Source organism: Cydia fagiglandana, chromosome 9 (assembly GCF_963556715.1).
Source record: "Cydia fagiglandana chromosome 9, ilCydFagi1.1, whole genome shotgun sequence".
NCBI lineage: Eukaryota > Metazoa > Arthropoda > Insecta > Lepidoptera > Tortricidae > Cydia > Cydia fagiglandana.
In genome coordinates this window covers 7030222-7053602 of record NC_085940.1, presented here as the reverse complement: position 1 = coordinate 7053602, position 23381 = coordinate 7030222, and the positions used below count along the sequence as shown (strand labels likewise).

Below are 23381 nucleotides of genomic sequence, written 5' to 3'. Positions count from 1 at the left end.
CAAATTGATATCGAAAGTTACCCAATGAGTAAAATTACATTATTAACTTTTTTTAAATAAAAGCAGAAATATCCCAAACCATTCCCAAACATTAACTTCAAACCCCCCTCACCCCCATACATTTAGTACGACGACTCACCCCTCAAAGAACGTCGTTGTCGTAAGAGATAAAACTGCTTAAGATTCATTATTTGCGATAATAAACTGTAATAAAATACCGTTTATGAAATAATAAATCTAACATTTATTTTTTAAGGAAGTGAATTTTTTTTACAGGTGGTGCTCGAAGTGACGCCCTTCTTGTGCGATACATTGACGGGCCCTCTTAAATGTTTCTAAATGAACTTGTCTTAAAATTTTCGGTGTGATTAAAAATAAATGTTTACATTTATTATTTCATAAACGGTAGTTTTATTATTTTATTACAGTTTATTATCGCAAATAATGAATCTCAAGCAGTTTTATCTCTTACGACACCGACGTTTTTTGAGGGGTGAGTCGTCGTACTAAATGTATTGGGGGGTTTGAATTGCAGTTAATGTTTGGGATATTTCTGCTTTTATTTAAAAAAAGTTATTAATGTAATTTTACTCATTGGGTAACGCACTTTCGATATCAATTGGAAGTTTTCTGATATCTGTTATATTTACGCAATTATCGCCTGGCTACGAGGCTACAGAGGGCTACTACAAGGAGGAGGTTACCAATTCGGTTGTATATTTTTTTTATGTTTGTTACTCCATATCTCCGTCATTACTGGACCGATTTTGAAAATTCTTTTTTTGATTGTATGTATATGCATACTTACAGATTGGTCCCGTTTTTGTCAAAACCCAATTCTTTTGATGGCATCCATGAGGAATCGAGGGAACTCCTCAAATCTTAAAGGCATATATATATACAGGGTGGAAAGGCACGACGATCCTTTCCGCAAAAGGGGGATTGTTTAGCCTAAGCTCTATATTTTCTCCATAGAAACTATGTTAATGTGGGCAACCGTTTCTAAATTATGGCCTTTTAAACATCCATGCAAAAAACTACTTTGTTCTAACCCTAACAGCTGACAGGGTCAATGAACTTATTTGTAAACAATCAGTATACGACAGGAAATTATGTTAATTTGTTGGTTAGACCATTCTTCGGTCTGCTTACAACACGGTAAGAATCGTTGCAGGATTTTCGCTTTCTTAGTGTTTCCACTTGTTCAAGACTTGAATGAAGTAAGTAGTTATGTTATTCCTTAATATTAATAATACTAACCACAACATTGTTTAAAACGACAGTTCAAATGGTGACATTGACAACCACTCAAAAGTACGCAATCGTCTTATAAATATCTCTGGTTTTCTTGACTGATAAAAAGGTTTTAGTTTCTTAACACGGTTCACAAAATTATTTTCGAATAATTGGAAACTATTTAAAATAATAAAAAATTACAAGTAGGTTGTGCTTGATGAATTTCTTAGTATTTCATTTTTGCAAATGAACTTGCAAAAATGAAATACTAAGAATAAATCAAGAATAAATACTTCTTAAATACCTAACTAACAAACCTTCATGCGTGGTAGGAAATAGACAAGACGTCTGATGTTTGAAATTAAATTGTCATTGAACTTTACTTATCTAATGTCATATTCTTCAAATAAAAATGCCGTTGTTAGATGCTTGTGGTTATTTAAATTTGTGGAGCTGTGTAAAAGATATGGTGTACCAAACGGAATGTGAAACTGCGGACGAAATGAGACATTAAAGGCTAATTGCTGCTTTTGATAATCTGCGGAGGAAAAATGACGAAGAGCATACACTATCGCATGGGCATGGGCAATGTGCGCGGGCTCGGGTGCGGGCTGCGGCGTACATTATAAGACACGGAGGTACATTTAAACACCGTATGTGAAGAGAAGATAGTGTTAAATATTGGCAAAAAGTAATTCTCTAAGAAAGTAATAAAATTGCTTGTAATATTTTTGCATTCTTTTGATTTATTTGTCATTTATGCGTCATTCATACATCAGTGCGATTCTGTCAACGATCGGGAAAAAGCGTAAAGTCTCGAGCTTTCCCGACGGAGATCCTTAATCTAGCCGTCATGTGCACATGCTATAGGGTTATCACCACAGTTAAAAAGTAGAAAATTTGGAATTTTTATTTTTTACTCAATTAACGATTCTTACCATTACCAATCTGCTCTGTATCACTTAAACGACCTAATACTTCCGGGAAGGATCGTCGTGCCTTTCCACCCTGTATATATATATACCTAGTGATTCTTGTGTACATACATGTACCTCATGTATGTTGTGTGTTGTCCAACTCATGTATACATTTTAGGAAAAAAGTGTCAATGAAAGAAATAATCCCTTATTGAATTCTTAATAAAAAAGGTTATATTCATTTTTTTTTATATGATGCACCATATTCATGTACTTATTAGACTGTTAAAATTCGAAATAACATAGTTTTTACTTAGGATTCGAAACTCATGGGGAGGGGAAGGGACGCTAGTGTGCATAAAGCACCATACCCTAAGGTACTACATTCATAAAAGGCTGGCTATAATTAGTTTGTCTTCCCCATACATTACAACACAATTTAACCGAATCCTACGAAAATCGTAAATAAGGTAGCTTCTATACGAAATGGCATCTCCACTATAACTATATGATAGCATTGTATAGAGAAAGGTCTCGAGATTGCTATTCATATTTTTTGCCAAACGTATTATGATCTAAAAAGCGCTACAATTTCTCAAAAAAGTCTTGCTGGCTGAACCCACGGCACCTCGAATCATAAAGCCTAGAACGAGTCCTGGAAACCGTCGTGTAGTCATTTATACAGTGATATTGTCACAGGGTTCATACATCGCGGTATTGCTCTTCCACTCAAATATTGTAGAGTCAGACCAAGAATAGTCTGCAGCGGATTTGATAGCACACGCAGTGAAAGTGTTATTCTAAACGTCAAACTTCTATGAAATTATGACGAATAAATGACACTTGCACTGCGTGGGCTATGAAATCCGCTGCAGAGTGCAGACTTTTATTGGTCCGACTCTAATAGGGATATTGTTCAGGGGCCTCTCGTCTCACCGTTGGCATGTTATTTGCGTTACATAGCGGCATTTGATCGATATATTGAATTCGTACTAATTCGTAGTACCTACCCTGGTGAGGTGAGGATAGGGCATAGACAAGGTATTCTAGGATACCTTTTCTGTGAGATAGGGCCTTATTTTGCTTTACAGTTTGACACGTCTTCTTTATAGAACTAGTTTTCTAGGTACATAACAGAAATAAGAAACTATCTAGAAAGCCATTACACGATTATTAAAAAAGCTGCCTTTACTTTAGGTAATCAAAGGGAAAGATTAAAGATTTAATACGATCTAAATAATTAATAGGAATTTGAAGGGATAGGTAACTCAAACTCAATATACTGCAAAAACATTTATTGCTCTTTCAACTGAAACAAACACTAAATATTACTAGGTACCTACACTAATTAATAGTAACAATAGGTACTTATTACTACATTAATTCGTCAGAAGCATTCGTCTCTCTTCCCATTGCTAATTACTTCCTGTAGAACAAATTGCCCTCCCCTCCCCAGAGCCGCCGTCCTCCGTAACCAATAAGTTCCTGTCTTAGCCCGTTGTACTTCTTAAAGAACAATTTCTTCAGTATGCGCTTGCGTCGTTTGTCCTCTTTCAGGCAGGTCTCTAGTTTATCAGTGCATACTTCCTCCCTGAAAAAAATTAATGGTTTGGAGTTTGTATAAAAGAATTATTTTACAACAACTGGAAGGAAATCGAGTCCAGGTCTACTACCGCGAAAACCGAATTACGCAATTTGCGGGCATCTTTTTCTTTTACTCCAATTAAGACGTAATTAGAGTGTCAGAGAAAGATGATGCCCACAATTTGCGAACTTCGGTGTTCGCGGTAGCCCCTCAGCTTCAATGACCCAAGATTACAGAAAATTTACTATTAGTACCACCTACTCAAGTGATGTAGTTCTCGATATAAAAGTTCGTAGGCCAGTTAAATTTATAATGAAATATGCTGCTGAAATATGCTATAAGAACTTTTTCTAGAAAATACGTAAGAAAATTGTGCAAGTAAGTAGGTACCCGAAAATCAGACCCCCGACGGTGACATAGGACTTGCAGAATTACGTACACCGACAGACACGATGACAGTAGGGGAAAAGTCAACTTTAGCAGCTTCAGGTCGGTGAAGACAAGCTAATACAGCGACATATTGACGTTTTATCTATGTACGTTGTCTATCCTTTAATATCTCCTTTAAGTTCTTGTTAAAAGGATCGACAACACCAACTACAACACAATAACAAACAACGTCAACAACGCGTCGGCCTAAGTCGCAAACCTCGTAACTCCATTTCAAGGAAATTACTAATTGCTCTTGGACAGCAATAATTAAAGTCGTAAACATCGTAACTCCCCCGGAGGAGACGCAACGACAACGTCTGTATAATTTTAACTGTCAAGAATTGGTAAGTAGGTACATCAAGTCTCACTTATAATTCTGGTCCAGCAGCAGTTTGATAGGTTCGGTCTTGGTGAACTTATCGGGTAGCCGCGCTCCCGGCGGCATCTTGGCCAACTCCTTCATGATGCCCATGATCGTGTTTTCCAGCTGCGCTAGCTTAGGCACCATCAGTCTTCTTATAACCTGTTTAGAATAGTTAGGTACTATTAGGTCGTATGCAAAATCTAGAGTAGGCGCGTTTCAGCAAATGCCCTTAAAATGTGCTCAAGAGCTTGACAATACTTCCAACACATATCACTAGTTGTTGACTTAATGTGAACGTCCAAGGCTTATAGAATTTTACTTCATGTATGTATATTATACGTTTTTGTTTATTGAATGCCTAAAGTATAATAATATATGTTACTGATAGCGAAGGATCTACTAGTACCTTTCCACATCGGTTTCCTGTTTTGCACGGCGACCTGAATCTTTTACCCAAATCCATGTTAGGTAGATTTTGAATTTGAGTTATCACGTTGGATAAAGTGCCGATGGAAGTTTTGTCGTCTAAAAAAGAAAAAAAATAGTTAAAGGTACGAGGCAATTTGAAATGTTTTTACCCAGATATCCTTATGTTAGTTAGTCAGTTATGTCAGTAAAGTTTTCTTACGCCATTACAACTTTCTTTACGCTGGCCCTGTCATCACAATAGCTTTTTTATTACGATGCAACTAGCGATACATACGATGACAAATTATTATAATATCCTGATCGAAACATCATAGCAAATGTATAAACAACATTCTAAGCGCTTACCCATTTTAGCTCGTCTCGTTTTCCCTATATTAGGTACTGCTCTAGCTATATCTGGTTTAGCCTCTTCTGAGGTTTTACCAGCATCTACTATTGCCACTAAAATGCACGAGCATAACGCGAGGAAATGTTTTTTGACAATCATTTTACAATCGAACACTCGTAGCTACTGCTAAGTAATAGGAGAATTTTACGGTATAAGTGGAAAATGTTTACATATTGCTGTTTATGCTGGTTTCCTTTGTAGTGTAAGGAAGTAGCCATTGAGGGTGTTTACAAAATCAAGATGAATTACAAAACATGGAACTTGATAAGAAGTTACGTAACTTTAATGCACAGTGCAGGTCAACATAGGGATTAAAGTAAAACTTGCCACATAACATGAACACATAACAGGACCATTTTACGATAGATTATGTTATGACAATTATTAGCGATAATTAATTAAGTAGCTCATTAAATACGATAAGCACTAGTGCTTCGTATTTGCCGTTGCAAGTCGAACTCAAACAAGTTTGGTGTTTGATAATTAATGGTACGCCTCGTACCGATTCGCTCGTATGGGAAATTAAAATTCAAAATATAGGCTCGAAAAGTTGTCTTCCCATAGAAAATTTGAATTTTGCGCCTTTTTCTACTGACAAGTTGGCGTGTTAGACTATACTGACTGTATGGCAACTTTCCTTTGCCTAACCTTCCCGCAATTAAAATACAGAAATGTCAAATAATAATTATAACCTCAAAATCGACTCAAAATATCAAAATATTTCAGAAATTATCCAAACAAACTTAACATCGTTGGAAAACTAAATATTATGAAGTACTTTTGATTAATCTCGGTAATTTTAAGGACAATGGATAACAACATTGTGGATAAATGTAAACAGACAAAAAACATTCCCAATGGAATATCAAAATCATTGGTACTTAACGTATCAGAGAAATTGCAAAACACAGCAGAATTAGACGCCAGCCAAAAAAACCTGAAAGACATTGATGAGATTAGGGAGACTACTAATAAAAATGAACTAGAGGCAACAAAGGACATTCTTAATGGATTATCAAAGTTTGATTTTCATATATCAGAAGACTTTCAAAACGTTACAGAAATAGACTTCAGCAAGAAGAACCTTGAAAAAATTGACGAGGGCACAACTTTTCCACCGTGTTTGCGCTGCCTAAATTTGTCACACAATAAACTTCATGAGGTTCCAAAGGTTGTTATGGACCATAAAAAATTGCAAGTATTAGATATATCTCACAACGCAATACAGTATTGCAACGAAACTCCAAGCTTCTGTCACGAAATAGAAAATCTCAATGTCTCCAGCAATGACTTAAGGTGCCCTCCACTATGGATATGGTTAGAATTTCCAAGGAATCTGTCTAGATTAGACATTAGTTGTAATATGCACATAGCAGAATTGTTAAATGGATATGTTGATGAGCTTTTGCAATACAACACTCGTCTCACGCATGTAACATTATATAATTGTAGGTTAGGTAAGTACTTAAGATTCCTTGGCACTTTCCCGAATGCAAAAGACCTTGTAGTCGGAACTCCGGACTGGAGCTGTTATGCTGCAAACCACCTGCAAGAGCTACCATGCCAAGGGCTCAACAAATGCTGTGATATTCAAAGACTAATCTTAACTAATACTCATATATACACTATCACTCCACAAATAAACATGTTTAAAGGCTTAATAGAAATAAATTTGTCACAAAACAACCTCAATGGGTTACCAACTGAATTCTGCGAGTTAGAAAACCTAGAGATCTGTATATTGTCTTTCAACAACATACTGTACGTACCTGATAATATAGTCAAGTTAAAAAAGTTGACCACCCTGTGCTTAGCGGTCAATGAACTTTGCATGATGCCTGAGAACATAATGGACCTCACTAACTTGAAGGTCCTAGATTTGTATGACAACAATATATCGGAGTACCCTGAAGACATTAGGAACATACCAGAGCTTGATTTGGCACAAAACTACTTTGAAGAGCCTGATGATGATGATTATTTAGAAAAGAGAGGGAAATTGAGACTTCATAACTCCGACCGATTGAACGGGAGGTAGGCATCCTTTATACTACCGTTTAAAAATTATGCATGCATAAAAACCGATAAGACCGCCTGTTGTTACCTCTATTGTCTTTGTTTATGTTACTATACATTTATTGTAAACTACGTGTATGTGAGGTGAGCAGAGTATTGTATTGTATGTACCATTTTTTCGTATTATGACTGAATGTTATAACTTTTGTTGCAGAAAATTCGAAATGGAACACCCTGAGAGTGAACATTCTCCAGACACAACTGATGATGAAGAACTGATGAAAAGCTTAAATGAAAAAAGTAGCTCAGACGCAGGTATGATCTGATCTGATATATACTGACATATGCAGTTTATCTATTATATATTAGTAAATGAGGTATTTTATTATTGTCGTAACAATGCATTCTCTGAAACATGTGTCTTATGGTGTTAATCTGTCCGTCTGTCACATCGCTAAATATCTCAAGAACTACTGAAGCTATTGATTGGAAATTTGGAATAGTTATTTTGATATGGAAGCAAAAATATTTTAGCCTATAGTTTATTTCTATGTACAATAGTTTATTAGCTTCAAAACATAAATATATTTTTCAGAACCAAGAAATGCACAACCCAGCTCCCCCGAAGATTGGGACTCTGATTCCTACTGGGAACCATACAACATACAGTACCAGCGCCCAAAAGGCAAGCCATACTGGATATCGTTCGTAAAGAAAGCTATGGACAATGGCAACCTGTGCCCTTCGGACCACCACACGGCGCCTGTGATGTGCTGTCCGACACCGGAGTACGAATCTGATGGACAGTTTGATGATTATTCTGAGGATGATAGTTGATCTTTTCACTATAGGCCTTATTTCCATGTAGCCTTTTGCAAATGTAGGTTACACCATGAGAGGTTTTGAGTAACAAGATGTGAAAGATTAAAAACCAAGTGAGAAATATTGTAATTTATATAGTACACTAAGGCCTGTTGGGCCAGTGATAAGTTATAAGCTCAAAATAATAAGGGTTTTACGCTTAGCTCTTCATATTATTTATTCTAACTGAATTATAGTAAAATTTTTACCTTATCTTGTATGCAAAAAGCTTATTCGTTTGTTAGTTTTATTGTTAAACACTGATTTAAACTTTCACGATTATTTAACATTATGAAACTACACAACGGGACTTAATCGCGTATTTAAGCACGGGGACAACGCCGTCCTCGAAACGTCGGAGGTAAAACTTAAATACGCGATTAAGTCCCGTTGTGTAGTTTCATATAGTTTTATTGTTATTAATATTATAGATAGGATAGTTAAACAATTTTACGCTGCGAAAAGATTAAATAGATAGGTACAGTCGCCATCAAATATATGGGAGCGGCCAAGGTGTTCACAATATCTGAACACGTACTCTAACGCCTTAACAATAGAGGCGTCTTCAGATTGAGCACCTTGACCGCTCCGATATATCTGATGGCGACTGTACTTAGTACAGTCCTAGTCTAGGACTACTAGGTACTACAATTTATTTGTATCACAAGTTGATGATACCTTTTGGATATCTGGCTTCAAAACTGAGTTCAATAGAAGACTAGAAGTGTACACAAATGGGCACTTTATGTCAAAGTGACCAGGATCAAATTTTAATAAAAAAATATCTTTGCCGTTCAAGTTTAACCTATATTACTTTGACATAAAGTGCCCATGTCGAATCTAGTGCAGAGTCGAGCACTATTACTTCTACCTTATAATATGTAGGTAAAGTATCTTTGAAACAATATTTTACTTGGCGACGAAGTATTTTTTTAACTTCATGGACTTATAACTTTGTATGTTTATATTTCAGCCAATTTCCGGCATTTGAGGTCCTAAACTAAATAGTAATTTACTGGCACATACAATAAGATATTTTACACTACCATGCTAAGTTAAGCATGAAGCATGTAGACTTTCAGCTCGGCACTCATATGATCCTCATATTATCCTATAGAAAGTACACTCATATGATCCTCATATTATGATATTATCCTAAAGAAAGTAATACATACATACATATAATTTGATTTGTAGATTGATTGACGACTGACTAAAATGAGATGTTTTATTAGTCGCGCGTCATAATGTTTTGGTAGGTATTATTACTTCATATTATACTAACGTTAAGTTTTATATTTCTATTGGTTTTTAATAAGTATTATTTTGCATGTTACGACGATTCTTCAGTCAAAAAAAGCAAATTGAAGACCCACCATTTTATTTCAATATTTTTAGGTTGAGTATCCACCAGAGTTGTGCAGGATGCGTAGTGAGGGATATGTTATTTAAATACGGAACACTAATAAAAACCAATAGAATCACTTCATTTGTTTTCCTCGCTCAGCGTATGTCTATTGGTTCTTAACAAACACATCCCTAGCTAAGTAGCTACGCATCCTCACTCATCTCTGGTGGAAACGCAGTATTAGACTTAAATACATGCATGCATTAAAGTTATTGTATAGTCATACGAGGCACGAGCTTTTTAGAACTCGCACAGCAGGTAGGGTAACATGGCACAAGGCCCAAAATTATTTTTCATGATGATTGTAGGTACCTTTCAAGTCACTGTAGCATATTAATAAAATAACTACCTTTTTTGTTGCTTTTTTTTTATAAAGTGATATTCAGAATTAGGAAAAAGTGAACAGCATAAAAAAATGTGTGGCGTGATTAAGGTATTTTTGAAAAAGTGTTAGGTTCTAATATCATAAGATTTACTTAAAGCAAATATGAACCTTATTTTGAAGCAGTAAGGTTGACAACCAAATGTGATAGCACTTAGGTATAATATAAGATTTTTTTGGCGCTACACGCCCAACACTGGCGTGTTACTTTAGCTAATTTTGACTATCACTGTAGCTTTATGCCACCAAGGTTGTTTCATAAAAATATTTTTTTAGTATTTGGCATATTTGTTCAATGTTCACTATAATAAAAGTATTCAAAATAATATTTCCAGTGTATTATTTGATATTCCTAGTTCTTGCCGTTTTATAGAAACCTGTGATATTGATATCCGTCTGTCTCTATCTAACAACGATTACATTTGGCGTAGGCACCAGTTTTTACGAAAGCGACTGCCATCTGACCTTGGAAGAGGGTTAACTAGGCCTTATTGGGACTAGTCCAGTTTCCTTACGATGTTTTCCTTCACTCACTGGTACGAGCCGGGATTTGAACCCGCGACCTCCGGATGGAAAGGCGCATGCTCTTACAGCTAGTAGGCCACCAGCGCTTTTATTTTAAGTTTTATTAAATTAAACGTCAATTAACAATCAAAAAAATCTTTTATTAAAGTATCAGTCACACAATAGGTAATTAATTACCTAGTCATTTTAAGTCATTTAACAATATAAAGCACTGTATCGTAGGTCTTATCATAAAACAATGCCTCCAATAACTATGAAATCTCTAGTGATAATTTCATTTCCTTTAATATTTCATCTTGAATGTGGTTCCGGTTTTCCCTTGTTACCTGCAATAAAAAAATACCTTATTAGATATTGCATTTTTTTTATTTCCTTACTGACAAAAAAGGGAGGGTATTGTTTTTCCAGTGTATTCCTGTCAACACCAGAAATAGAGCTGATCGCTAACGTTGTGTATGTTCTAATAGAAATAGACATTACTCTAGTTATAGCTTTTAATTACTCCTGAGGTATAGGTTAACTGGAAGCGATCCCTCTTAGGGATAAGTTCGCCTTCGTACTACACATTTATGTTGTATCTGATGTAACCAATATTCCTTTCTTTTCTTACTATAGTGTTTACATACTTACATTAGAAAAGAAACACTCTTATACTAAGTACAACAAAGAACGACAGTTTTTACGACAACTTACCACCCAAACTTTCCCGTCCTTATTACTCCTTATAGACTCGATTATCGGATCTACCTTCCTAATAGGTATAGTGGCCAAAACAAAGCAGTCGGAGCCTGGGCTGAATACCTCCTTCACCTTGGATTTGAAAGGCGCGCTGAAAAACTCCATTTTACCTATCTCGTCAATTACTAGAAGCGATGGCGGGGATAGCTGAAAAATTGGCTAACTTTAGTGTAAACTGCAAAACGTAATTCAAGACCAAAAAAAGTAAGAAATGTTGCCACTTTTTTACTAGTGCGTCTTGTATTTATGTACAAATAAGTAAATAAAAGTACTTTTTTAAATAGTAAGAGTAAAATTACTAATGAATAAATTACCTTAGCGTGATTATTTATCAAAATGAATTTACTATTTTACAAACAAATTATTGCAGTGGCAACATTTTCTTACTTTTTTGGTCTTGAATTACGTTTTGCAGTATAGTGTTGGTTAACTTTTTGTTTGTAAAAATGAAACGGAAAGTCAATTAGGGCAAATAGTTTTTATACGCTTACATGGCGACCCTGCCTTTTATTACTGCGCTTGGGCTGATGCCATGTACAATACGCAGATAAAAACGTATCTGCGTTTGGTACATAGATGTGCCTGTACATGTATTTAGCGTAATTGGGTCATTGCGCCAGTTTACCGTCCATGTTTCCGTCCACTTGGCGTATTTGCTACAGCAACTAAACATGCACATGCATGCATGATTTGTAGCAACTACAGCAACTAAACATGCACATGCATGCATGCTTTGTAGCAACGACGCCAAGTGGACGGAAACAGGCACTGGATGGTGAACTGACGCATTTACCCTATTATTATTTTAAAGTTGTTTACTAAACCAGATTTTTTTTAAACGGTTTTTGTTGTGATATTTGACCTGTTCGTGTTTTTTTTTTTTTGTTTAAGATATTTATTTTGTTTTGACAAGATAATTAAAAAAAACTGGCCAAGTGCGAGTTGGACTTGTGCACAAAGGGTTCCGTACCATTACGCAAAAAACGGCAATAAAATCACGTTTGTTGTATAGGAGCCCAACTTAAATATTTATTATATTCTGTTTTTAGTATTTGTTGTTATAGTGGCAACAGAAATACATTATCTGTGAAAATGTCAACTGTTTAGCTATCACGGTTCATGAGATACAGCCCGGTGACAGACAGACGGCAGTGGAGTCTTAGTGATAGCGTCCCATTTTTACCCTTTCGGTATGGAACCCTAAAAATAAATATTTATAGTTACTTTAAATAATTTGTACGCAATATGTTTTTAAACATGTCATTGTATTGTGTTATGAATAAATGAATATTAATATATATTATGATTAACTATATGACCTAGTTCCCTGATTGATTTTGCCTTTGTTTTTCAATAAATGTGTAAAAATCATGGAGGACTGCATACAGTTGGCTGCATTGGAACCTGCCCCTAACAAACACAAACTTCCATGCAGAGGGGGTAAGAATTAGTACTAATAGTTGAGCTTCAGTCTTCATCATACAACATAATATATATATTATTGATGTATGAACTCATTCACTCACTCATTTATTTTTATTTAATAGGCAGCAAACGAGCAGACGAGCCGCCTGATGGGAAGCGGTCATTGTCGCCCATGGACATAAGTAACACCACCACCATTATTAATGATACACGGTTTTTTGAACCCCAATGTATCTCACTTGTAAGGGCCACTTGCACCAATCCACTAACCCAGGGTTAAGCGGTTAAATTATTAATTCAGTGTCAAATCATCAACCACGGTAATTGCAGGTTTAACCAGTTTACCCCGGGTTAGTAATGGTGCAAGTGACACTTAAACTGACAGGTTAAACTGCTAACCCAGTGTCACATTGTGCTGGTAACCATGGTAAATCCAGGTTTAACCGGTTAACCCTGAGTTAGCGGGATGGTGCAAGTGGCGCTTAACCTTTACAATGTATTTGAGACACATTTACATGCTACTGACCTTCCTCATACTATACAGGGCGATACTTTCAAACTCGGGCACCAGCACTCCATATTTCCCAACATTGTACTTCACTGGCTCTGTCAATAAGCTCTGGTCTCTCGCCAGCCGGCCCCGTTCTCCTTCCAATGTCACTACGTCAAATCCCAAACGAATTCTGTCTTTTCTAACCTCTTCTGTGTAAAAACCAGAAGCTTGTGTACCCAACTTTTGAATTGCTTCACAAAGCTTTTTCGTAAGTGTTGTTTTCCCAACTCCTGTAAGAAGAATCTAGTTAGAAATTTCAGGCTGTTAGTGGAGAAAATTGAGGTTATCGATGTACTTAACCCGGGTCGCCGGTTAAAATGAAATATTTTAATTTATTTGGCATATTTGTTCTACCAGTTCCACCGCGTTCTCCTATATTTATATTTTATTTTATAAATGTAAAAACACTGTTTCTTCTTTTGTTTACATCGGCGACGTACCGACTCCGACGTTTCGTTTAATAACTTGACTTTTGAAAATATGATAACTGTCAATCAATGATATTTTTTGCTTAAATATTCACGAATGAATACATACTTATTTATTAGCCCCTTCCCTATCGTTTTATTATATATTTGTGATAATATATGTAGGACATTTTATGATAAATTAGAATCTAATTTTATTCATGTTTTATCATCAAAAGTAAAACTATTATGTTCGTAGAATGGAACGCGTGCTATTGTATAATCCAACTATATTTTACAAACAACAGTTTTAGTATCACCATTGAGCTCTTAAGCACCTCCTAAACTTATTTGGTTGATACTATTTCCTTCTCTTTTCTCTCGTCCTTTCTCATTCACTTTGACACATTCCTTCTTATTTTTTGTTTCTTATCACTTTATCACTGTACCAAAGTTCAACGAAGTTACTTATTGCTTCCTTTATCGGCTCATTTCATTTATAGAAACCGGCAAGACTAGATTTGTACAGTATTATATCAAAATGGCTTCCGTTGGTTCTGTGACACGCGTTTTGCTCGGCAAGAATGTTCTCAACGGAGGCCGCTTTGTAGCAGCATCGAATACCGGTTTGGTGAAGTTTTACAGTGCAGGTAATTTACTGATATGAATTTAAATTAGGAACACCCGTCATGCAGGCACTGACTATCTGCACGGAATAAAAATTAAATTCATATACTTTTGAAGAACTTCATTAGTTAAACATAGGTGTCTTGCCTCGGCATATGGCGCATGGACGCACACTTTCATTCTGCCGTCCTTTTATTTTTATCCGTATATGTGTATACATTAATTAATTCGCTTCCTTGCCCAGGGTTGGTGGCCCTCTAGGATGCAGTGGTAGGTAGAATGAACCTCCTAATTTGTAAAAGTAACTGTGATTGGTTGTTTAATTATGTTGCAGATTTTCTTATAAATATGTAGGTACTTACGCAAACCAAATACAGTGCTTTTTTTTATATTTACAACATGGACATAATTATATATTACCTCGATTTACAAGCACTTCATAACCATAGTTAATTTTAACTTTAACCTCGTGCCGCCCAAGAAAAAAAACGCAAGATCAGCTAAACGCCCAGTGTGCAATATATGAGCCATAATATTTTGAAGTCGTAACTGCCCACGCACTTAAAACATTTTTTTTTTACACAAAACTCGAGCAGGATTTTTTTTATTTTTTTCTGGGTATAAATGAATAAAAATGAATACAGTAAACTGAATTCCACCTTCGTATCTTTTGTTCATTTAAATGTACATTGGGTTTTTGATTGATGTTATAAAGTAATAAAATATATTTTTTTAAATCAACTTTAAGGCACGTAATTGCGATAACGTAGCCTCTGACTATTATTATTCTGCTTAAATAGTTACATAATAAGCCACGTAAGTCAAAAATAATTAAAAAAAAATTTTTTTTAGTATTGGGCTACTTTTTTATGTATGTTAACATTCATATTTGACATCGAAATTCTTTATAACAAGGTCTGAAAAATAGTTAATAAACTTCCTTAACATACAACTTAATATCCTTCTTAATTATATATAAGTTATTGTATGTTTGCGACCGAAGAAACGCTGGTCCGAAGACATTACCCAAATAGCCGGAAAACACTGGATGGAGACAGGAGAAGACAGAGAAAGTTGGAAAAAACTGGAGGAGGCCTTCACCCAGAGAGGGATCCATATAAACAAATAAAAAAATAAATAATAAATAAATTAATTAAAAAATAATAAATAAATAAATTAATTAAAAAATAATAAATAAATAAATTAAAAAAAAAATAATAATAATTAAAAAAAAAAATAGTTCTAAAAATACAAAGCCATACTAAAAAAGAATATGGAATATATAAGGCTATAATAATAATAATAATATTGTATGTTTGCTGTGTTTCAGTATCACTGCCTTAGAAACTTTATTTTTCACTAAGACTGTAAATATCTGGTTCATCACCAGAAGGTTAGTATCCAGGATCACAAATTTTATTGTGTGATTGCAAAAAGTCTTCCAGCTCGTATTCAACAAGTAAATCATCATGCAGAACTAAAATAAACTATCAAAAAAGAACCTTCAGTTGTAGGTTAAATTATGTATTTTTATAACAGTAGTGCCCAATGTGCAATATGATTAACATAATCTTACGATTAAGAAAAAAAAATGTTTATTTGTGCCTTTGTAAAAAAATAACAGTATATTTCAATAAAACAATCATTTAGGATAATTTTTATGTCACTCTCTAAACGATAAAAGCCATGATTCATTTAATAAATTAAGATTATATACCCATGTGTCGCGCGTGTTTGAATAATTGCGGAAGTACAACACTTGTCTATGAATATCTGTCAAACGTCAGCTATCAAAATGGTCGCCACTGAACCGACCATTCACGACCTCTAGGTAAATTCGAATTATGCGCGAAAATTTAAAACTTACATCTGATAAACTTTTATGTACTGCATATTGTACACTGGGCGTTTAGCTCTGAATTTAATTTCTAAAGTCTGGGCAGTTATGCTGAGTGTCACTTTGTACAATGTATTGCACATTGGGCGGCACGAGGTTAAAATAAATTTTAGAGACCATTCAGAAAAATATGTACCTACTTAATTAGAAGATTATTTAACCAGTTCATGTACACATGCTCTAATCTAACTAATGTAAGGGCAGTACCATCTTTGCCATAAGGGCACACGGGGCCCGTGCCCAGGGCCCCATCCTCTGGGGGCCCCGAAGGACAGACAGTAACAGTATATTTGATCACTCATAATAAATAAAAGATCATAGTAGAAAAATGACAGTTTAATTCACTTTCTTTACTTTCCAAAAGGGCCCCAAAATCTTATGTGCCACATACCTAGTTTAAGATGGCCCTGTGTAAGGGTTGTGGTATATAGATTAAGAAACTTTAGTTTGAATGTGATATAGCACTAAATTAAATTTTGTGAGTTAAATTAAGTTGTCAGTCCTTTCCTTTATCTATATTCCAATCACTTACAGAGTAGATGGTTTTCACGAGTTCAGAGGGACCAATATGTGTGCAATATCTTATTGTGCATGTTTAGTATGTCTCTAGAGATCTCATTACACTGGTTCTCCCAAAGACTCAACTTCTCTGCACTCAAGCAACCAATGGGAACATGGCCAGTATATCAGTGTTGTGTTAAATTAGATTGTTATTGATACACTCAGCTGAATTGGAATTTGGACCTATCACATGCATTCCATGATTCTTTTGTTTTTGTAAAAGAAATATTGAAGACGGTCAATATAGGTACTGAAAAATGGTAGGTATCTCAATATGAGTTGTTTGTTAAATAAAATTCATGTTTACTGAACATTGTTAAATTGTCCAGAACTTGGAATAATTGGTATTTAGATGTTGTAGAAATTAAAATCAGACAGGTTAACATTTAATATCCAACACACAGTCCTGGGGTGTCATAAAATTCACAATAAAATATGTACTTTGAAACAAGTACTTAACATGTAAAAATTATAAGGCTTATTTTGAAGGAGGAAAGTCCAAATTGGCTTGGCAACAATTGAAGACCTTGACTTTGATCATTAAAGTATTGTATTAATGTTTATCTTATCTGCTTGTGCCAGAGACTATTTTTTTGCTACATAGATGTTTACCTTGAGGTTTATATAACCAAACGAGGGTGTGTACTCATAATGTGAGCCAATTGTTTTTTTTACTTTTGATAATTTTTAAGAGATATAATATGTATATCTGATATCGAATATTTTTATTAACATTACCTAGTTTTAAATATATTATATAATAGTTATACTATATATTGTTTGATACACTAGCAGCTGAAAGCTGATGCGTGTATATCACTGCTGTTTTTTTTTTAACGATTAATGTATAATTATAATATACATTATTGGAATGCATACAAGTTAACATCAAACTGTAACTGTAAGTCATCTGCGACTGTTGCCGTCTTTATCGGTCAAAGGGACGAGGGTTAAGATAAAATAAGGTATATCAAGAACGCTCATGATATACTCTCTACTTCACTAGCACGCGCTAGTGACACATTGCCCAGAGACACACCTTAGAGCTCTTTCCCACTGACGTCCAGTTTTTTGCGGGTACGGTTTTCTGCAGGATCCCGTTTTAGTAGTATGCATAGGTTATACTTAGGACCTAAGTCCGCCCGGAGAGCCTAAGTCTTAGGCTCTCGCGGGCTTGGTTTCCGCAACTCGACGTCATGTTATTGCGCCTATTTTGCGTGGTGGGTTGGCGGCACTATTCTTGCCAACCCAACTCTACCAAGAAGCCTAGCAGACCCTTGACGTTGCCGACGACTTCTGGAAGAAACCCCGGCGAGCCGAGGTGTTGTGCCCGGTATTCTGCCAGTAGTATACATGCTAATACAGTAACATTCACACGAGCATTCTATTTGCGGGATAATGCACGCTTGCTACAGAAAACGGGTTCCTTCAGAAAACCGTACCCGCAAAAAACTGTACGCCAGTGGGAAAAAGCTCTCAGGTTCCATGACTCAACATTCCATCTCTTTCAATCTCACCTATTGCTTCACAGCTCCAGCATACGAAAACATCAAGACTGAAGTGGTGGGTGCCAAGAAGAATGTAGGTCTGATCCAGCTACACCGGCCCAAGGCCCTGAACGCGTTGTGCAAGCCGCTGTTCCAGGAGCTCGGACAGGCTGTGCGCGCCTTCGATGCTGATGACTCCATCTCAGCCATTATTCTCACTGGTAATTAGGCTGGATATTTATCCTCCTAAAGAGGCCCATTGATTAACAGTCCGCCGGACTGTCGGTTGTTCGGAACTGACAAAATTTTGTTCTAACTGACAGGCCGATACCGTCCAGCAGACTGTTAATCTGTGGGCCCGTTAAGGCTCACGGTCCTAGCTACTACCTACTACTACTACTAATAGTACTTATTCAGTTCAATGTTTAAATCATATTCAATCGGAACAGACTTGCATTTGTTTTATTTTGTTCAGTTATCAAACAAAACAAAATCAACTATATTTCCTACAATAGATGTTCAGATTTCAGTGGCAAGTCTTTGGTCTTTTATTTGTAAGGCTGGGCCTTAGGAGGTAAATATTGACCACTTTTTTTTTTAATTGAGGTGTTGCTAACGATACATTTGCGGCCGCTTAATATAGGTGACAAACAAAACTCACTAATTACATAAAAGTAATGAAACAAAAATCAACCTTGTTTTGTTACACGTACGGTTCACTATCTCTGAATTTGTGGTAGTAATTATACTGATTATACACATCAGAGACTTTGTGACTTTTTTTATTTGTGGTAGGACTGTGAGAGCTCATAGTCCTAAACGGTCAGCTGAAAAAATTCAACTATACTGAGTTTTGATCACGGGTTCTGATCGTCACCTTACGATATATCGTTTCAAGACACTCTTTTCTCTCTCTCCAGGTAACGAGAAGGCGTTCGCCGCCGGCGCCGACATCAAGGAGATGCAGAACAACACTTTCTCTGACAACACGAAGGCCGGCTTCCTGCGCGAGTGGGAGGACGTGTCCAACTGTGGCAAACCCATCATCGCTGCCGTCAACGGCTTTGCTGTAAGTAAATTCAACTTTATTACAACGGTATTAGATGTGTTTTGCTATACACTTTGCATTAAGCTACAAAAACCCTCTACCACTGGGAAGTGTCCAATTTAATCGTAGCGGTAGCTTGCCCTAACACAGGTTATACTAAAGTTCGCAGAAGGATCGCACTGAAAGATTATTCGCGCTGATAAAATAGTACCAAATATTTATCATTCAAGAGAATAATTAGTTCAGGTCTATATCATCAGATAGCACAGCGAAGGGATATAGTGAAATTCAAACCGTTTTTCGATCACTTTTTGTTTGGAGGTCTAAAAACTTTTTGACACCTGAGGGCCACAGCCCACTTTATTTTTGCGAGCCGGCATTTAGCACTTTTCGCCGACCAAATAGGCAGGCTCGCGCGCAGTTGGCATAAACAACCAAATAGGCAGGCTCGTGAGCCAGATCTGACAGTTAGCAGAAACAAATGAATAACCCACTATACACCAACCAAAAACCTACAAAAAGTGCATGCCTAAGATACAAGTCACATACAAGTAAATGTTTACTTAGTTTAGGTATTGTTATCAAATGTCCATTAGCGACAGAAAATACGCATTTGCTCGGGTACAAATTGTATATTTTATCATTATATCAATCAAACTAGAATAAGTTTTAAATGAATAAACACTATCTTATCTATTTCTCTTTCCAGCTCGGCGGCGGCTGCGAGCTGGCCATGCTGTGCGACATCATCTACGCCGGGGAGAAGGCCAAGTTCGGGCAGCCCGAGATCAACATCGGCACCATCCCCGGCGCGGGCGGCACGCAGCGCCTGCCGCGCTACGTCGGCAAGTCCAAGGCCATGGAGATCGTGCTCACTGGCAACTTCATCGATGCCCAAGAGGCCGAGAAGATGGGTACGTTGGGATAGGACACTGTAGATTATTAGCGAGGTTTATCTACACACAGTTTTGCACCTTACTCCTTTGTAATAAGGCGGAAAGTGTAAACATATCGAATGACAATGACAATATGAACTAGGGATCTCATGTATTGCCTGCCGCGCTACGTCGGCAAGTCCAAAGCTATGGCGATCGTGCTCACCGGGAACTTCATCGATGCCCGCGAGGCCGTTGGGATAGGACACTGTTGATAAACCTCGCCAATAATCTGCGCGCGGCCCTCTAATGCTTTAGTTCCCTAGGATAGCGGTGCGTCATATAGCGGCCGTCTCCATACAAATACTACGACATCCATATTTAGCCGTATTATTTAGTATGGAGACGGCCGCTGTATGATGGCACCGCTATCCTAGGAAAACCGATCTTAAAGGTTAAATTATCCTAATATTTCCTAAACACTAGCTAGACAATTTTTGAGGCGACTGTAAATATACAGTTCTAGTACTAGAGGTACTAGAACTGTATATTTCAATAAAATGAAATGCCGCTTATAAAAGTCTTGTGCATCTCAGGACTGGTGAGCCGCGTGTTCCCCGTCGAGAAGCTTCTAGAGGAAACGATCAAGCTCGCCGAGCGCATCGGCACCCACTCCCCCCTCGTCGTCAAGATGGCCAAGAAGGCCGTCAACCAGGCCTACGAGACCACCCTCAGAAGCGGGCTCGAGTTCGAGAAGCAAGTGTTCTACGGCACCTTCGCTACGGTGAGTTCTACATGTTTCTAGAAGAGACCCACTCGTCGAGATGGCCAAGAAGGCCGTCAACCAGGCCTACGAGACCACCCTCGGGAGTCGGCTCGAGTTCGAGAAGCAGGTGTTCTACGGCACCTTCGCTACGGTGAGTTCTACATGTTTCTAGAGGAGACCCACTCGTCGAGATGGCCAAGAAGGCCGTCAACCAGGCCTACGAGACCACCCTCGGGAGCGGGCTCGAGTTCGAGAGCCAAGTGTTCTACGGCACCTTCGCTACGGTGAGTTCTACATGTTTCTAGAAGAGACCCACTCGTCAAGATGGCCAAGAAGGCCGTCAACCAGGCCTACGAGATCACCCTCAGGAGCGGGCTCGAGTTCGAGAAGCAAGTGTTCTACGGCACCTTCGCTACGGTGAGTTCTACATGTTTCTAGAAGAGACCCACTCGTCAAGATGGCCAAGAAGGCCGTCAACCAGGCCTACGAGACCACCCTCAGGAGCGGGCTCGAGTTCGAGAAGCAAGTGTTCTACGGCACCTTCGCTACGGTGAGTTCTACATGTTTCTAGAGGAGACCCACTCATCGAGATGGCCAAGAAGGCCGTCAACCAGGCCTACGAGACCACCCTCAGGAGCGGGCTCGAGTTTGAGAAGCAGGTGTTCTACGGCACCTTCGCTACCGTGAGTTCTACATATTTCTAGAAGAGACCCACTGGTCGAGATGGCCAAGAAGGCCGTCAACCAGGCCTACGAGACCACCCTCAGGAGTGGGCTCGAGTTCGAGAAGCAAGTGTTCTACGGCACCTTCGCTACGGTGAGTTCTACATGTTTCTAGAAGAGACAACACACTACACGAACAAACAATCGACTAGCCCCATGAGAGTACGCATGAATGAGCTAGTGTTTGAGCAACAAATCGTACTGTACTTTAGCTACAGTAAGTTCTAGATTTTAGAGAAGATACTCTCATCATGCTCAAACCCCACACTATGTATTCATCTTGTCAACAACCTATGTACCAACGGAACGAGATCGCCGAAGAACTGGTTTCAATGAAGAAACAGGTTTTCTAAGACTATTTTCACATGCGGATATGGTTCCTTGAAAGAATCCCATCTATATCAGTTAGCTGACCATTCGTGTACCTTATTGCAAAGAGTTAAGGTCTATTAATGGCCAGTTAGTGTGTTTTTCTGTTAATGCAGTATAAACGAAGGTTGCTCTCTTTTGGAATTCGGACATATACATGTAAACTCATTCGCTTTTTTCTATTTCAGGAGGACCGCAAAGAGGGTATGACTGCTTTCGTTGAGAAGAGGCCACCCAACTTCAAGAACAACTGATTTTATACTTTGTTTATACTGAAAAATCAGAAAATCATGTAGGTCGTAAGAAAAAGTGCAATTATCTTGTTTAAAATCCAGTCTATATTGTTTTACTACCGTTTACTGAATATACTACTTTATTTTTAAGACTAATCTTTTCCCTGTTCTCTCACCTGTTTGATTGTATTGAAGAAAATAATAGAGAATGTATCCTTAGATTTATCATACTTATGATGATTGTCGAAATAGTTACAGTCGGAGCGTGTGCTTAAAAAAATCGGGGCCTGAGGAAGCGAGAGTGAACACGACCCGGGGACATAGGGAGCAAGAATAAGAACAAAAGTAGTCTGTCAAACAAGTTTGTCAGTTGAAAAAATAAAATTCTATTGAACGATAACCCTTCGCGCCTACATTTTGGGTTTTGTATTGGTCGGTCCCGGCGCGCTGCCGCGGTTGTCATACAAACTTATATTATAGTGCAACCTGTGAACGATGGCGGCGTCCCATCATGCTCATAACCTCCTAAAACGGCGTTAGAATGGCAACCATAACACGCGATTTGCCGACGCGGTTGCTCACCGCAAGTGAGTCTTACTCACTGAGTACAGCCCAAGTACAGCCACAGAATAAAATAATAGTACTGCCGTACAGAAAGTAAACTTCCTACAAAACCGAAGTTTGACAACGGTTCGAGGTTGAATCATGCTATCCCTTTCTAATATATGGCACTATCCATTTCGGCTTTTGGAAATTCAAGTGATTTTCTTATCTGTGGTCGTGGACGCAAAAGGAAGTCAAGTGGTGCCAACCCTAATAATTGCTCGGAGCAATGCTGAACCGAGCGGAGCCGAGTTTGGCCGAAGTCAGGAGTTTCGCACCCCTGTGGCCCATTTTATAAAGCTACAAGTTACAATTTACAAGCGGAAGTCTCTTTCTAACCCTATGTGTTAGAACGAGACTTCCGCTTGTAAATTGTAACTTTTTTTTTTTTATGAGTGTAACTTGTACGCAATACAATTTACAAGCGGAAGTCTCTTTCTAACCCTATGTGTTAGAACGAGACTTCCGCTTGTAAATTGTAACTTGTACATAGCTTTATAAAATAGGCCACTGGTATGTGCAGCCCT

At 37.5% G+C, this 23381-nt stretch overlaps 4 protein-coding genes across 5 annotated transcripts; 2 read left to right on the top strand and 2 right to left on the bottom strand.

The window, feature by feature from the left end:
• Positions 1-3516: 3516 nt before the first annotated feature.
• LOC134667612 (uncharacterized) lies at positions 3517-5515 on the bottom strand. Its single transcript, XM_063525043.1, has 4 exons — positions 5309-5515; positions 4941-5059; positions 4539-4693; positions 3517-3744 (listed from the first exon to the last, which is right to left on the bottom strand). The coding sequence occupies exons 1-4, from the start codon at positions 5448-5450 to the stop codon at positions 3573-3575; spliced, it is 588 nt and encodes a 195-aa protein (XP_063381113.1). The 5' UTR covers positions 5451-5515; the 3' UTR covers positions 3517-3572.
• A 539-nt stretch (positions 5516-6054) lies between these two features.
• Positions 6055-8556, top strand: LOC134667230 (leucine-rich repeat protein SHOC-2-like). The gene is made up of 3 exons (XM_063524555.1): positions 6055-7385; positions 7582-7682; positions 7963-8556. Exons 1-3 carry the CDS (start codon positions 6160-6162, stop codon positions 8202-8204), a joined length of 1569 nt encoding a protein of 522 aa, XP_063380625.1. The 5' UTR covers positions 6055-6159; the 3' UTR covers positions 8205-8556.
• A 2130-nt stretch (positions 8557-10686) lies between these two features.
• On the bottom strand, positions 10687-13709 carry LOC134667611 (cancer-related nucleoside-triphosphatase homolog). Its single transcript, XM_063525041.1, has 4 exons — positions 13560-13709; positions 13233-13489; positions 11237-11428; positions 10687-10869 (listed from the first exon to the last, which is right to left on the bottom strand). The coding sequence occupies exons 1-4, from the start codon at positions 13600-13602 to the stop codon at positions 10795-10797; spliced, it is 567 nt and encodes a 188-aa protein (XP_063381111.1). The 5' UTR covers positions 13603-13709; the 3' UTR covers positions 10687-10794.
• A 359-nt stretch (positions 13710-14068) lies between these two features.
• LOC134667269 (enoyl-CoA hydratase, mitochondrial) lies at positions 14069-22401 on the top strand. 2 transcript variants are annotated; one of them, XM_063524608.1, is made up of 6 exons: positions 14069-14316; positions 18283-18459; positions 19159-19307; positions 19996-20200; positions 20758-20945; positions 22207-22401. In XM_063524608.1, the coding sequence occupies exons 1-6, from the start codon at positions 14208-14210 to the stop codon at positions 22270-22272; spliced, it is 894 nt and encodes a 297-aa protein (XP_063380678.1). In that variant the 5' UTR covers positions 14069-14207; the 3' UTR covers positions 22273-22401. The 2 variants fall into 2 exon arrangements, 1 of the variants encoding a protein (XP_063380678.1); XR_010098620.1 differs by having other exon boundaries at positions 14070-14316; positions 20758-21477.
• The last annotated feature ends 980 nt before the right edge of the window (positions 22402-23381 follow it).

Bases quoted from the DNA above. Each gene is read 5' to 3' on its own strand.
- LOC134667269 (XM_063524608.1), top strand. From the start codon at position 14,208: ATGGCTTCCGTTGGTTCTGTGACACGCGTTTTGCTCGGCAAGAATGTT. The intron at 19,308-19,995 runs GTAAGTAAATTC...TTCTCTTTCCAG, and splicing joins CTGCCGTCAACGGCTTTGCT to CTCGGCGGCGGCTGCGAGCT. The intron at 20,201-20,757 runs GTACGTTGGGAT...TGTGCATCTCAG, and splicing joins CCAAGAGGCCGAGAAGATGG to GACTGGTGAGCCGCGTGTTC.
- LOC134667611 (XM_063525041.1), bottom strand. From the start codon at position 13,602: ATGCCAAATAAATTAAAATATTTCATTTTAACCGGCGACCCGG. The intron at 11,429-13,232 runs GTCAGTAGCATG...CCAATTTTTCAG, and splicing joins CCCTGTATAGTATGAGGAAG to CTATCCCCGCCATCGCTTCT. The intron at 10,870-11,236 runs GTAAGTTGTCGT...TTTTTATTGCAG, and splicing joins AGGACGGGAAAGTTTGGGTG to GTAACAAGGGAAAACCGGAA.
- LOC134667230 (XM_063524555.1), top strand. From the start codon at position 6,160: ATGGATAACAACATTGTGGATAAATGTAAACAGACAAAAAACATTCCC. The intron at 7,386-7,581 runs GTAGGCATCCTT...CTTTTGTTGCAG, and splicing joins TCCGACCGATTGAACGGGAG to AAAATTCGAAATGGAACACC. The intron at 7,683-7,962 runs GTATGATCTGAT...TATATTTTTCAG, and splicing joins AAAAAGTAGCTCAGACGCAG to AACCAAGAAATGCACAACCC.
- LOC134667612 (XM_063525043.1), bottom strand. From the start codon at position 5,450: ATGATTGTCAAAAAACATTTCCTCGCGTTATGCTCGTGCATTTTAGTG. The intron at 4,694-4,940 runs GTACTAGTAGAT...TATTCTAAACAG, and splicing joins CAGGAAACCGATGTGGAAAG to GTTATAAGAAGACTGATGGT. The intron at 3,745-4,538 runs GTGAGACTTGAT...AATTTTTTTCAG, and splicing joins CTGCTGGACCAGAATTATAA to GGAGGAAGTATGCACTGATA.